This window comes from Bos grunniens, chromosome 16 (assembly GCF_055505025.1).
Source record: "Bos grunniens cultivar Pamir isolate PY7600 chromosome 16, Bosgru_T2T1.0, whole genome shotgun sequence".
In the NCBI taxonomy this organism is placed as follows: Eukaryota; Metazoa; Chordata; class Mammalia; order Artiodactyla; family Bovidae; genus Bos; species Bos grunniens.
Window position 1 is genome coordinate 46,013,264 of NC_141180.1, and position 16,211 is coordinate 46,029,474.

General features: G+C 40.9%; 1 protein-coding gene across 1 annotated transcript in view; it reads left to right on the forward strand.

The window, feature by feature from the left end:
- The window catches only part of WDR64 (WD repeat domain 64), a 120,871-nt gene that overhangs the window by 30,780 nt on the left and 73,880 nt on the right, over nucleotides 1-16,211 (forward strand). The window contains exons 7-9 of the mRNA XM_086342677.1: nucleotides 1,606-1,740; nucleotides 11,938-12,017; nucleotides 13,588-13,727. Coding sequence (XP_086198803.1) covers nucleotides 1,606-1,740; nucleotides 11,938-12,017; nucleotides 13,588-13,727 — 355 coding nt within the window. The remainder of the gene's footprint in view (nucleotides 1-1,605; nucleotides 1,741-11,937; nucleotides 12,018-13,587; nucleotides 13,728-16,211) is intronic.

The following is a 16,211-nucleotide window of genomic DNA, read 5'->3' on the forward strand; positions in this document are numbered from 1 at the left end:
ATCCCCTGGAGGAGGGCACGGCAACCCACCCCAGTATTCTCGCCTAGAGAATCCCCATGGACAGAGGAGCCTGGTGGACTACAGTCCATGGGGTTGCAAAGAGTTGGACATGACTAAGCGACTAAGCAGACACACACACATACACATATATATATACTTAGGTTGAGTGTTGAGGCAACAACATTGTAGAAATTTAAAAAAGTAGCCAGTATCCAGAGTTCAAAATTTAACACAATGTGACATGGGAAAAAGAAATCCCTTCTTCACTCTGTTTCATCCAATATTGTCAAACTTTCCTGCCTTGAGTTATAAACATGTTTATTTCTCAACTACAATCTAAGATACTTGATGATAAGGATTTTACAGTAATCATCTTTATGTCCTCCGTATCTAGGATTGAGGCCATAAAGCTCAACCAGTGTTTTTGACTGAGGAAACAAATACACTTGCTTCCCTGGTGGCTCAGGAGGTAAAGGAGCCACCTGCAATGCAGGAGGTGCAGGAGATACGGGTTTTATTTTTGGGAGCATGGCAACCCACTTCGGTACTCTTGCCTGGGAAATCCCGTGGACAGAGGAGTCTGGTGGGCTACAGTCCACGGGGTCGCAAAGAGTCAGATGCAACTGAAGCGACTGAGCACAGACGTGGCACACATATGGCAGTTGCCCTAGCCTCAGCTTCACCAGTGATCTGGGATTGCAAACCTCCTTGTTCTTCAGTTTTGAATGTACTCATGGGAAATATGAAAATGAATTGACTCGTATAAGATTTAAAATATTATGAAACAGACTCATATAAGATAAAAAATATTATAAAACAGAATTTTTTCAAAAGGGTAATGATGACAGTGGCTTCCCTGGTGGCTCAGTGGTAAAGAATCTACCTGCCAATGCAGGAAACTCAGGTTTGATCCCTGGTTTGGGAAGATCCTATGGAGAAGGAAACAGCTACCCACTCTAGTATTTTTGCCTGGGAAATTCCAGGGATAGAGGAGCTTGGGAGGTCATAGTCCACGGGTTGGCAAATGAGTTGGACATGACTTAGCGATTAAACAACAGCAACAAAAGATGATAGGGTCAATATTGGACTGAAATTCATCTAGATTAAAATTTAATTCTGAATCTATAGCTCAAAATCTGATGACAAACTTTTATTTTTTATTTTAAAATATGCGAGATGGTGAAAACGTAAACAGTTGAAAGTTGTACAATGCATGCTACTGCTGCTGCTAAGTCGCTTCAGTCGTGTCGGACTCTGTGAGACCCCATAGAGGGCAGCCCACAAGGCTCCCCCCGTCCCTGGTATTCTCCAGGCAAGAACACTGGAGTGGGTTGCCATTTCCTTCTCCAGTAGATGAAAGTGAAAAGTGAAAGTGAAGTCGCTCAGTCGTGTCCAACCCTCAGCGACCCCATGGACTGCAGCCCACCAAGCTCCTCCGTCCATGGGATTTTCCAGGCAAGAGTACTGGAGTGGGGTTAATACATGGAGGCTTTACTATAGCTCAGAGTTGCAATTTGGTTAAAGTAAAAGTGAAATACCAAATAGAAATTCAACATGATGTGTCTGTGAGTCTAACATAATCCCCTTTTTTCTTGTAATTCCCAGTGTTAAAAGGAAGCTACATAATGACTGGGTTATGAAAATTAGATATATTTCAGCCTTACATTGCTTTGGATCCTGCTCCTTAGACAACGTTCATTCATTAGTTTTGGAATCCTTGAAAAGAATTGAGGATAATTTGTAAGTACAATTGTTTATATATATAAACATTTTGTGACTTTCAGGTGTTTTCCTTAAACTCACGGCAGCCTTGGAGCTTTTAAATTGTTTCTTAGAAGAATCAGATGTTAAATATTCCATTTGTTCAACAAGATTAATTAGATTTTCCAGAAGGCAGTTGAAGTTACACAAATATGAACATGATTTCTCTTTTCTTTGAAGCAATTCTGCTCATTTGTTGTTTATTGCTATATTCTATTAAAATAAATCAATGTTGATATAGCTATTTTTTCCAAACATAATTCTGTTGGTAAAACTTTATACTTTAAAAATCATTCTTATAGGTCAATTGACTAGCCAATTACCTGTGAGTATCTGTAGCACAATCATCGTGTTTCATGTTTAATAAATACACAAAATGGCTCTCTTATAGACAGGTGAGTTTGAATAGTGTATAATCTTAGTTACTCCCTAGTTAGATATTTATTAATAGTTATATTGATGTATAGCAAGGTTATACTAATATATAGTAACTATAAAACAGCCATTGTATTTTTTAAAGAGAGATATATCCTACAGCATGTATAACCCTCAAAAACATTATGTAGGTGACAGAAGCCAGACACAAAAGTGCACATGAAGAATTCCATTTAAAGGAAATGCCCAGAAAAGACAAATTGGTGGAAATAGAAAGTAGTAGACTAGTGGATGCCTGGGAGCAGGGGGAAGCAGGGATCCCAAGTGGGCACGAGAGAACTTTCTGGGATTAGGGACGGCTAAAGAAGAAAGTGTGATCACATGATCATATCAATAGATGCATAAAAAGCACCTGACAAAATCCAACACCCATTCCTGATAAAAACTCTCAATCTGGACATAGTCATTATACAAGTTTTAGAGAAACAACTCAAAATGGATCATATACCCAAAGATAAAATGCAAAACTATAAATCTCCTAGAAGAAAATCCAGATGACTTTGGGTTTGGCAATAACATTTAAGATACAACTGCATGAAAGAAATCATTGGCAAACTGGACTTCATTCAAATTAAAAATTCTGTTTTGAAAAAGACACCATCAAGAGAACAAGAAGACAGGCCCTAGATTAGGAGAAAATATTTGCAAAACATATATGTGATAAAGGACAGTTATCCAAAATATACAAAGAACTCTTATAATACAACAATAAAGCAATCTGATTGAACAATAAGCAAAAGATCTGAGCAGACACATTACCAAAGAAGGTATACAGATGGCAATAAGTACATGAAAAGATGTTTCACATCCTACATCACTAGAGAAATGCAAACTAAAGTCACAATGAGATATCATTACACACCTCTAGTGCCCAACATCCAAAACATTGCCATCAAACGCTGGCAAGAATGTGGGACGACAGGAGCTCTCATCCAGTGCTGCTGGGAATGTAAAAGGAGCACAGCCACCTTGGAAGATAGTTGGGCAGTATTACTGATCACCCTCCCTAAAACTCTATTCTCTTGGCTTCTGGGAAGCCAGAGTTTTCTCCCAGAATCTTATGTTTGTTCTTTTCCCTTGTGATTTCTCTTTTTGCATCTGCTATTTTTGTGGTGGCATTCTCCAGAGTTTTGTCCTTAACCAACCTTAATAGTCACTTTCTATGCAAAATCTTGGGCTATTTTCCTCTATCCCAATATATTAATACCTGTATACTGATGAAACCCAAGCTGTCTTGAAATTAGACTTACTTATACCTGCTCACCATGTCCACCTAGATATCTCATAGCCCCTTAAATGTATTGTTCATAGCTAAATTTTACTTCCCTCACCTTTTAATCTATGCCTTTTATAGCATTTTAACTTTTCTTGGTAGCACTGAAATGGTGCACCTCAGAATGGGACTTGAGCCCACGTGGTGGGACTCAAACTCAGGCTAAAGCCAGACTGGGACCTGAACTCAACGATTTTTTAATTAGAATCACTCACCTGGTGTCAGGACTTACTGTGGCTCAGGTTCTTTGTGCCTAAGTACAGAAGGAATTGAGTGAGAGGCAAAGTGATAGGCAAGAAGTAGATTCACTAACATAGGACATTTGTGAGAAATGCAAACAGGCTGGCTGGATTCTGCCCTGAGGATTAAGTGCACTACATTTTTATAATCAAAGGAAAGTGAGGGAGGGGGAAAAGACTGCCTTCTTCCTCATTCTTCAAGTAGATGCCAGGCTTGCATCACTAGCTCCTCATTCCTATTGGGCAGGAGAGTGTCTGACCGTATGAGGTCAAACTAGGACTGTCATAGTGCTTATTCAAATCAGCTGAAAGGTGGTAACATTTTTTTCTTTCACTTAATGACTCAGGGCATATCTCATACTTTATAGTTAAGCAGGCCTGCTTCATTACATGATCTGATAGCTTTTTGCTGCTGCTGCTGCTGCTAAGTCACTTCAGTCGTGTGACTGAACTCTGTGCGACCCCATAGACAGCAGCCCACCAGGCTCTCTCGTCCCTGGGATTCTCCAGGCAACAACACTGGAGGGGGTTGCCATTTCCTTCTCCAATGCATGAAAGTGAAAAGTGAAAGTGAAGTCGCTCAGTCGTGTCCGACTCTTAGCGACCCCATGGCCTGCAGCCTTCCAGGCTCCTCCATCCATTTTTGAGTGATCATTAAATTACGGGGGTCTCCCATCTATCAGGACAAGTTGTACTTGGTCTGAGTTTACAGCATAATTTCTTTGTAATCTCTCTGTGTGTTAGTTGCTTAGTCATGTCTGACTCTTTGGGACCTCATGGACTGTAGCCAGCCAGGCTCTTCTGTTCATGGAATTCTCCAGGCAAGAATACTGGAGTGGGTTGCCATTCCCTTCTCCAGGGGGGATCTTCCCAACCCAGGGATTGAACCCGAGTCTCCTGCATTGCAGGCAGATTCTTTACCATTTGAGCCACCAGAGAAGCACAGCTGTTTCTTCATCTAATACAAAATCACTTGTTAAGAAGTGTCTCCCATACATTAATTCATAGGGACTGCATCTTAGCTTTTCTTTGAGGGCTGCCCTTGTTCTCATTAGAGTAATTGGTAATATCTGGACTCAGTTTTCCTGAGTCTCTCAGCGTAATTTGGCTATACTTCACTTCCAAGTATCATTCATTTTTTCCACTTGCCCTGAGGATTGGGGTCTCTATGCTGTATGAAGGGAGGACTTTCCCCCAGGGTTTTAGCTACTTGCTGGGGCATTTTAGAGGTAAATTTAGAGGTATCACTTTGTATAGATTGAGGTAATCCTCAATAGATAATAGGGATTATCTCCTTAAGCAAGTGTTTTGTTACCTCTGAGGCCTGTTCTCTCTGTGTGGGAAAAACCTCTACCCATCCAGTGAATGTCTACCACTACCAATAAATATTTGTATCATCTGGACTTGGGCATGTGAGTCATGATAGTATAAGGATTAGACACAATAGAGTAGATGGATTCCATTGCTTCATTAACAGTCCTTAGATCTTGTACAAATTGATACTCCCTAGTTGGTTTGAAAATGTGTTCCTGGTGGCTCAGTTGGTAAAGAATCCACCTGCAATGCGGGAGACCTGAGTTCAATCCCTGGGTTGGAAAGATCCTCTGGAGGAGGGCATGGCAATCCACTCTAGTATCCATGCCTCGAGAATCCCTGTGGACAGAGGAACCTGGAGGGCTACAGTCCATGGGATCACAAAGAGTTGGACAAGACCAATCGACTTTCACTTTCAATATTGGCATATTACATGGTAACTGACCAAGTACCATCAATCCATCCAAGTTATTCCTTTACTAAGGGAAAAGATTCCTCTCTGTGTCTCTGATTTTAGGGGGTATTGCTTTTTGCAGGGATATTCCTGCCTAGGTCTTAACTTAATAACCACTGGCTGGATATCTTTGGTCAAGCCTGGAATCTCGATACTCCACACTCCAGGGTGTACTAAGGGTTCCATATCAGCTTCAATCTGTTCCTTTTCGCGTTCTGTTAGAACCATTTGGCAATGAGGGTGATTTCCTTGCTCCTCCAGAAACAGAGTGGTCCCTAATTTAGTTAGTAAATCTCTCCCTGTTAAAGGGATGGGACAATCAGGCACAAACTGAAAGCAATGTGAAAACAATTGGCCATTGATGTTTCACAGAAGGGGTTCCAGGAAACCATGCCCTTGTCTCCTCCCTGACACTCTGTTGTTGTTTAGTTGCTAAGTCATGTCTGACTCTTGCAAGCCCATGGACTATAGCCTGTCAGGCTCCTCTGTCCATGGAATTTCCCAGGCAAGAACACTGGAGTGAGTTGCCATTTCTGATCTTCCTGAGCCAGGGATCAAACTCAAGTCCCTGCACTAGTAGGTGAATTCTTCTTTTACCACTGAGCCACCAGGGAAGCCCTGACACTCCGTTACATATTCCTTAGGATTGCTAAGGTTTCCAACCCTTTGGGTTATTATGGAGAAGGTTGCAACAGTGTTTACAAGAAATTCTATCAAGTGGCCCACCACATCAATGATCACTCATGGCTCAACATTAGTTATGTAGATAGTATCTCTAGGCAGAGAAGCTTTCAGCCTTGAGCCCTGTCGGTCTTCTGATTCTGAAACCATTAGTGGTCCTCAGTGGTCACTCTCTGGCATCTGGGACATTCCCTCTTCCAGTGCTCTGGCTGTTTGCAAAGGCATGTTGATTGCCATCCTCCCTCCAATGCCCCCTTTGTCCACACAGAGGACACTGGCCTTGTATGGGTACCCATGGACCCCGTGGTCCACTAGGAACAGGCTGGCTCAGCCAAGTCAGCCTCCCAGTTGGTGGTCTCTGAGCAGACGAAGTCACTGCAAGCATTTGGACCCTTAGTATATTTCTTTGGGTGCGTTCAGCCTTTTTGGCAATATCCCCATTATTGAAAGCTGAATAAGCCAATTGGAGCAAATCACTCATTGGAGTTTGAGGACCAGCAGTAGCTTTCTGAATTTTGCACCTGATATCTGGGGCAGACCGGGCTATCAAATGCATAGCCAAAAGGGTCTGTCCTTTGGAGGAGAAGGGATCTACATCTCTGTACTTCCTAAGCCTCTTCTAGTCTCCCTTGGAAAACTGTAGGATGTTCATCCTGCCCCTGTTGGACCTCTTTTACTTTTTCATAATTAACAGGTTTTACTCTAAGGTTATTTGTGTGTTTTGTGTGTGTGTGTGTGTGTGCACGTGCGCGTGTGCGCATTCTAAGTTGCTTTCGTGATGTCCGACTCTTTGCAACCTAATGGACTGTGGCCCTCCAGGCTTCTCCGTCCATGGGGTTCTCCAGGCAAGAATACTGGAGTGGGTTGCCATGCCCTCCTCCAGGGGATCTTCCTAAAGCAGGGATCAAACCCATGTCTCATGTCTCTTGCATTGGCAGGTGGGTTCTTTACCACTAGCACCACCTGGGAAGCCCAAGTTTCTTCATATCTTCTATTAACCAGTTAATCATATGGTCCTATCTCTATCAATAGAATTTGCCTGGTAATCCATTGTGAGTCTGTCTCAGGGATAGTGTCACTCCCTGCCTGGTGGTAGACCCTGCATGGGTCTACTGGACTCGGGCTGCCAGGTGGTCTGCAAGGGCTCTGGCCACCAGTATTGTTCGCTGCTTTTCCTTGAGGGTGCAACAGCAGGATAGCAAGATCTGTAAATCTCCTCAGGTGAGATCAAAAGTTCTCACTAGTTGGGTAAACCCCTTTGTAAAAGCTCAGGATCCTCAGATAAACTTCTCAACTTGTCCTCTGCCATACTTAGATCAGACATTGCGAAAGGTACATGAACCTCTTTCTGTTCCCTGATTTCTATCAGGGCCTTCTCTCAGAGGCAAAACTGAAGGGGCAGTTGGTTGGTAACTTATAATCGCTGTGAGTGCAAGCTGGGCTAAGGATGGGCCCTTTGAGTATCTCAGGGTACAAAGAAGAGGTTCCTGAATATGAGGGGAGGCACCTCTTTTCATCTCTAGCTACTCCCCCTGGGGTAATAGCCTTAGCTGGAGGAGAGGCTTCAGCCAGCAGGGTGACCTCTGAGGTTAGTACCCTGGCTTCCCCTGGGGCAATCGCTCCTCCCAGCAGTCAGGGAGTAGCTCCTACTGAAAAAGCGGCTCCTAACTGCAATATAGTATAACTCAGGGACCCATTGAGTGTCACTTTTCTTGGCTTCCTAACTTATATTGTAGGTTGTTGTTGTTGGTGGTTTAGTCACTAAGTCATGTCTGACTCTTGTGACCCCATGGACTGTAGCCCGCCAGGCTCCTCTGTCCATGGGATTTCCCAGGCAAGAATACTGGAGTGGGTAGCCATTTTCTTCTCCAGGATATCTTCCTGATCCAGGGATCATACTTGTGTCTCTTGTGTCTTCTGCATTGTAGGCAGATTCTTTACCACTGAGCCACCAGGGAAGCCCATATGGTAGGTTATGTACCTAATAAATATTTTTCTTTTTAATTTCTGTTGTCTGAATCTTTCCCAATCCTGGAGGATATGGCCCAGAGGGGTAATTTGTTGGGATTGATGCAGTCTGATTCATTTCAGACCCAAACCTGAGGAGATGTCTTTAACTCCTATGCTATCCAAAATTCCATTCAAGTCAAAATCCATCCATAATTTGGTCAAGGATTGCCCTTATGATTTTAGATGCTATCCCTTCCGAGGTATTTTTCCAACCAGGTGTTAGTACCTGAAAAGTTGCTGAAAGGGAATAGAACAGAAGTTATCCCCAGTGGTGTCCATGATGAGTGGGAGTTGCTCTGGCTGCAAGCTGGGAATAAAGTGTCAACACTTGTAAGGATCAGTCAGAGGGGAGTAAAATAAGAAGTTCATCTTGGTGGTCACACAGGTGTTCTGGGGTTAACAAAAGAAAGAAATATAACAGGAGTGATTAAGAATGTAGGACCAAAAACTCAGAGTCAAAGACTACAGAGATTAATAGTTCTGTCTTGGACCTGCTGCTGGATGTGCATAAGCATACAGGGTTGACCCACCAGTCAAAAATGAGCAGACATTGGCAGAGCATCCTCCCCAGTACACCTGGCTAATGGTGTCCTATTGGCCCCTTTAGGACTGAGAGCTAACTCTCGTGTTTTCTTCCCTTACCACTGTCCTTTCGTGACTTGACAGCTGAAACTGTGCACCTCAGTTTGGGACTTGAACCTTTTAGCTGAGATCACACACCTGGTTTCAGGACTTAATGAAGCTCAGGTTCTTGATGTCTCATCACAGAAAAATTTCAGTGAGAGACAAAGTGATAGGTAAGAAATAGATTTGGAGAGAAACATACTCCATAGACAGTGTAGGCCATCTCAGAAGGAGAGAGAAAGGCTTTGAAATATGGTTTGGTTAATAATTTCATAGACTAATGAGTGAGAGGATTATTCCAACTATTTTGGGGACAGGGCAGAAATTTTCAAAAATTGGGCCTCTGCCCACTTTTTGATCTTTGATGGTAGTACTTGGAACTATCATGGCGCCTGTGAGTGTGTCATTTAACTTGCTGGTGTACAATGAGTATATACTGAGGCTCAAGGTCTAGCAGAAGTTGACTAGCTTGCCATCTTGAAAAGTGTTAGTTGCTCAGTTGTGTCCGACTCTGTGATCCCAGGGACTGTAGCCTGCCCAGCTACATGGTTGCTGTGATGGTTCTCCAGACAAGAATATTGAAGTGGGTAGCTCTTCCTCCTCCAGGGGATATTCCTGACTCAGGGATCAAACCTAGGTTTCCTGCATTGCAGCCAGATTCTTGAACATCTGAGGATCTATTTAATTCTAATCAGTCTATGTCGTGTTTTCAGGCTACATCATTTTTTAAACGTTTGTGCCATGCCCCTTTCCCTCCTATTTCAGCACCATGATCCATCAAATCATTCTGGGCAAAAATTTAGCAACCCCACATAATTCCTTTTCCCCTCAACTTTCACAAATAATCAATCACAAATTTGTCTATATCGCCTTATAAATTCTTGTTGAATCGCTTGTCTTCTGTATTTCTGTTGCCCTAGGCTCTCCTCTCCAATTAGCCTCTTGTCTCAGTACTCTTCCAAGAATTCCTGTAGACATGATGTCCAACCATCAGATTTCATTTCCATGTTCTCTCATTGACTCTGTGATTGTGTTCTGAGAACTCTACAGCTTGTGTTTAATTCATATCTATTTCTTTTATAACCCAAATCCACAATTGGGCACTTACAAAGAAAATTTATTCTTACCTGAAGTTTAAGGTGATAATTGCAATCCAAGGTGCTTCTGGGTATAGTCCCTTAGGTTCATTATCTCAAAGATAGCCCTCAAATACCAGCTATATATAATAAATTATGCTTTATAAGGCCCAGTTTTTGGAAAGAGCCCCGTTTAAAGAAGTGTAGTCCAGTGGGCAAAAATAATTAAAAAGAAACTGCAATATATTTTAAAATTACAAATGCAAGTATCCCTTGACTTGCAGTATCATTTCTAAGAACTTATAGAAAAATGACACTTTTACAAGACTGCTCATTGCAATATTATTTGTAATCACAAAAAATCTGACAGTCTGATGTTCCTCAGATTAAAGGATTTAGTCATTCAAGGGAATACTGTATGACAATTTTAAAAAGAATAAGAAAGTTTTTTAATGTACATATTTGGAAAGATCTTCAAGATTTATTATTAAGTGGAAAATCAAGGGACAGAATAGTATATACTACCATTTTATTTGTGAACAAAGAAAAGGAAAGGAAACATACAAGACAAGAGTAGACTAAGGTCAGGTGCTTTATGCCTAAGGGAAAATAACATGGTACCAGACTAGAAAATAACACAAAAGGCTTAATTTAGTTGGTGGGGGCAGGAGGGTGGAGTCTAGGAAAGGCCTTTCAGAGAAATTAATATTCAAGCAGACACCTGCATCTGTCTGTAATGAGGGAGACCTGGGTTCGATTTCTGGGTTGGGAAAATCCCTGGAGGAGGGCATGGCAACCCACTCCAGTATTCTTGCCAGAAGAATCCCCATGGACACAGGAGCTTGGTGAGTTTGCAAAGGAGTCCATGGGTTTGCAAAGAGTCAGACATGACTGACCAACTAAGCATAGCACATACACCTGGAGGAGGGTGGTTGCTAGTGTGGCTACAATCCAGGGGAGAAACATCTTTGGCCTGTGCAGAAGCTCTTGAGGAGGAAGAGAGTTCAGTGAGGCCAGAAAGGAGGCTGAAGAGATTACAAGGCTGGATCAAAGCGAGGAAGAAGGTGAAAGATGACAGGGACCACCCAGCGCCACCTAAGCCATGTGGGCCAAGTGATGGAACCTGGTATTCCTGAGAGCATCAGGAATCCACTGGAGAAAAGTGATGTGATCCAATTCATGTTTTAGAAAGGTCACTTTGGCTGCAACTTAACGGGATTTGGAGTGGGATTGGGGAAAGAGGAATAGAAAATAGTGGAAGCTGAGAAATTAGTTTATTGCAGTAGTTCTGGTGAGAGGGGATGGAGAGTTGAATCAGGATATTATTTATTTTTAACGTATTTATTCATTTTTGGCTGCATGTGGACTTTCTCTTGTTGCAGTAGGCAGAGGCTACTCTGTTGTGGTGTGTGGGCTTCTCACTGCAGTGGCTTCTCTTGCTGGGAGCACAGGCTCTAGGATCTGTGGGCCCAGAAGTTGTGGTGCATGGGCTTTGTAGCCTCATGGTATGTGGGATCTTCCTGGACTACAGGTCGAACTCATGTCCCCTGCTTTGCAAGGTGGATTCTTAACCACTGGACCAAAGGGAAGCCCAAAGCAAGATATTATGATGGAAATGGGAAGAAGTGGTCAATTTCCTGTCTATTTAGGAGGTAAAATCAACAAGACTTGACAGAATGTTGGATGTGGGTAATGAGAGAGGGAGAAATGTCCAAACACATTCCTGCCATTTTGTTCTATGAAAAAGACTCATTGAGCTGAACAATGTATTTACTGGCTTTAGAGGTGATATATCTGTCCATTCTTAACACCAGCACAACCTCAGCTCCAGGGCAGAGGAATGGATTTCTTTTTAAACAGAAACAATGCAAATGCTGTATTAATATCATATCATAGAATAAATAGATTCTGTGGGTCAGTGAGAATTTAATCATTACTTACATTTTTTTTTCCTGTGAGTAAATAGATTCACAATGACTTAGAGATGAACTTCTTGAACATTATTTATAAGTTGGAATTAACTTTAGAAAGAAAAATAAACAAGTTTTACATTTAGCTTGTGTTTTGCAGGCCTGTCAGAGAGTTTTCCATGCCAAGAGGAGCAAACACTTTCTGTTACTGTATAAAAGCAAACGTGATTGTCACTGGAGGTAAGAGGACAGTCCACGTTACACAGGGATTTTCTACTTTGCAAATGGTGCTCTCCTTAATTAGCACAGTTACAGAGTTTTCACACAGCTATTGCATTTTACTGCTAATAAGACCTTTTAGAGAATTTTTAAGTTTGTATAAAGTCAAATCTGTCATTCTTTTTCTTTGCGTCTTTTTGGTGTGGTGGCACACTTAGAAAGGCCCTCCCTAGCCTGAGACTGTGTGAAACAAATTCTCCTACATTTACTACAAATTTGTTTGTTTTACAGTTTACCTTTAATCTCTCTAGAATGTTTCATTGTGTGAGAGCATGAATTCCTAGCCTGGGGCCCATGTGTGGACTTTAAGGGAGTCCTATAGCCCCTTAGGCTGAATAACTGTGTCCACGTGCATATTTTTCCGGAGAGACAGTCCAAAATTTTATCAAATCCTCAAAGGAGTCCTTGACAAAAAGATCAAAAGCCAATGGTTTAGCATTAACAGAGAAGTGGACTAACGATAGAGTGCTTAAAACTACCAACATTTAAGGGCTCAGATTATCTGCTGAGAGTAACAGGAAAGATGACAAATACAAGAAACTTGAGGAGAAAGATGGGACGACTGAGCTATCCTGCTGGCCTGACTCTTTATCTGTCAAGCTGGGATATGAAGCCTGTGATGGCTTTCAGCCTGGGCTTTGGAGTCAGACTGTCTAGGAACAAATACTAGTTTTTTCACTAGCAAGCCTTGGATAGGTTATTCAACTCCTCTAAGTTTCAATCTCAGGCTTCCCAAGTGGTGCAGTGGTAAAGAATCCACCTGCCAATGCAGAAGACTCAAGAGACACAGGTTTGATACCTGGGCTGGGAAGATCTCCTGGAGTAGGAAATGACAACCCACACCAGTATTATTGCCTGGGAAATTCCATGAACAGAGGAGCCAGGCAGGCTACAGTCCACGGGGTTGCAAACAGTCAGACACAACTGAGCGACTGAGCATGCACGCACAATACATTAATGCATAAATGAGTAGGGACATATTAAATCAAGAAAAGAACTCATAGAATATTTATGAGAATTCAAATTTATATATGTAAATACAGTGGTTACAAAACAGCCTTGACAAGAAGAAGCAGATCCAAAGCAAGTCAATCATAGCATCCTGGAAGAAACAGACTGTGATTTGATATTAGAAGAAAGATAGTGAGAGTCACTCAGTCATGTCCAGCTCTTTGTGACCCCATAGGCTATACAGTCCATGGAATTCTCCAGGCCAGAATACTGGAGTGGGTAGCTTTTCCCTTCTCCAAGGGATCTTCCCCACCCAGAGATGGAACCCAGGTCTCCCGCATTGCAGACGGATTCTTTACCAGCTGAGCCACAAGGGAAACCCAAGAATACTAGAGTGGGTAGCCTATCCCATCTCCATCAGATCTTCCTGACCCAGGAATCAAACTGGGGTCTCCTAATTGCATGAGGATTCTTTACCAGCTGAGCTATTAGGATATGATTAAAGTTGAGAAAGACTCTTTAAACTGTGACCATCTGCATCCCTGAGAACATAAACAATCTTCACATGTCCTTCTTTCAGGAGATGATAAAGTGCTCCGGTTGTGGCACCCCAACATCAGCACCAAGCCAGTGGGGAAACTTGTGGGGCACATGTTCAGTATCACCGAGATCGTGACAAATGAGAAAGAGCAACATGTTATCAGCCTTTCTTCTGCAAAGGTAACCAAAAGAAAACAACAAAAATGAAACAGAACAATTTTTTCCCTTAAAGTCAACTATTGGAAAATATAGGATGCATACAGTTTTTCACTGAAATAGCTGATAGTCAAAGAGAAAAATATTGTTAATATGGATAAGAAAATAAGAAGTCCCTGTTCTTTGTTTCTATTGATATCAACATAAGAAAGAACATATGTTTAAAGGCAAGAGTAAAAGGAATATAACACTGGGAAGAGAGCCATTATTCTCAATAGTAAAACATAATATGGCCCTTCTGTGATCATTAAAGACAGGAAAAATAAGGATTTCTAGACACAGAAAACAAACTTATGGTTACCAAAGGGGCAAGTGGGTGGGAGACAGATAAATTAGGAGTTTTGGATTAGATAAACAACTATTAGATAAACAAAATAAAGGTCCTACTGTGTAGCACAGAGAAGGAAATGGCAACCCTCTCCAGCATCCTTGCCTGGAGAATCCCTGGACAGAGGAGCCTGGCGGGCTGCAGTCCATGGGGTCGCAAGAGTCGGACACGACTGAGTGCCTAGACCACCACCACTGTACAGCACAGGGAACTATATCAATATCCTGTGATAAACCATAATGGAAAAGAAGATGAAAATCAGTATATATATTTGTATAACTGAATCACTTTTCTCTACACCAGGAACTAACATAACATTGCAAATCAACCATACTTCAATTTTTAAAAAAGCAAAGAAAGAAAAAAGTATTTCTGTTGTTGTTGCTATCACTACACAGTGTTTTAAATGTTCTAAACAAAGTAATAAAAAAGAAAAAATGACATGACTATTAGAAATGAGGTGACTGCATATTTGCAAATAATGTGATTGCTGGAAAAACTCAAGAAAACCAGCTTAAAGTTTTAGAACAGGTAAATTCAGTAAAGTGGGTAGTTATATTCATGATTGCAATTTATAAAAATAAATTTCTGTGTAAGAATAGAAACCAGTTAGGAAAAAATGGTCAAATGGATAGCATTCACAAGAGCAAAATTGTATGAAATGCCTAGAAATAATCTTAACAAACAATATTCACTATTAATGTTAAGATAACTATGAAGTTCTGAGGTACATTTATTTAAGAACATGAATGTAGGGACTTTCCTAAATGAGAGTATAGTACTGTAAAATATATTCTGCATCAAATAAAGCTATGTATATTTAATGCTATTTAGGATTATTTAGGAGCTTCCCAGGTGGTTCTAGTGGTAAAGAACACACCTGCCAGTGCAGGAGATATAAGAGACATGTATTCAATCCCTGGGTCAGGAAGATCCCCTAGAGGAGGGCATGGCAACCCACTCCAGTATTCTTTCCTGGAGAATCCGATGGATAGAAGAGCCTGGTGGGCTGCAGGCCATAGAGTCACAGTCGGACATGACTGAAGCGACTTAGCACAGACAGGAAAGGATTATTTAGACCTCAGTTTGCCAAATCTAAAGTTACTATAAAAGTGTTGACATACAAAAATATCCTAGAAACTTTAGAAAATAAGATTACAAGATAACACTTTCCCTATCAGATATTAAAACATTTAATAAAGCCTCAATAAATAAAACAGAACAGCAGTCAATGCAGCAATAGACACATCTATGAAACAAAAGAAGATTCACATATAAGTGTGAATGGGAATTTCATATATGATAGAAGTAGCATTTTAAGTTTATGAGCAAAAGATGGTTTGTTCATAAATGCTGGGAAAACTGATTAACCATATTAGGGAAAAATAAGTAATCAAATCATTACTTCATAATTACCAATGAAATACATTCCATATGGATTAAATATTTTAAATGTAAAACATAAAACCATAGTAGTTGTAAAATTTTCCGGAAGAAAACACAGGTGAATATTCATATAGCCATCAGGTAATTCCTATGTGTAACGTCTACAACTAAAGAAAAAAAAAGTGACTACATGAATATTCAAACTGTAATTATTATAAAGGCTGTCATTTATCAAATGCTTACCAAGAGTCAGGCACTATCCTCATTATTTTACATCACAACTTATTTGATGCTGGTAACAATCCTGTAATTATCCCAATTTTGCACATGTAAAGAAAAATGACATCTGTATACTTGCATTAAATAAATGTAGCCAATCTTGTGTCTATCCTGACCCCAGACAACCTTCTTATCTGCATAGAAAAGGTTAAGACAGATAACAGAGGGGGGAGCGTGTAATATAAATGACATAAACTGGAATAATATTCTTATACAAATAAAAAAAACTTTAACAAATCAGTAGGAAAATAGGATGAAGGAAGGAGAAGGGAAAGAATACAGGCATGTTTACATAGTGCTACCGGGGGTAAAGGTGGCAAAAATTTGGGGGGCATTTATTCTAATAAAATAATCAGAAAAGTGCCCGGAGACCAATGTAAAAGGATGTTTATGGTGCTATTGCTTATATAGGTTTAAAAAAGAAAAAAGAAAAGGAATAAAAAGGAAAATAAAAA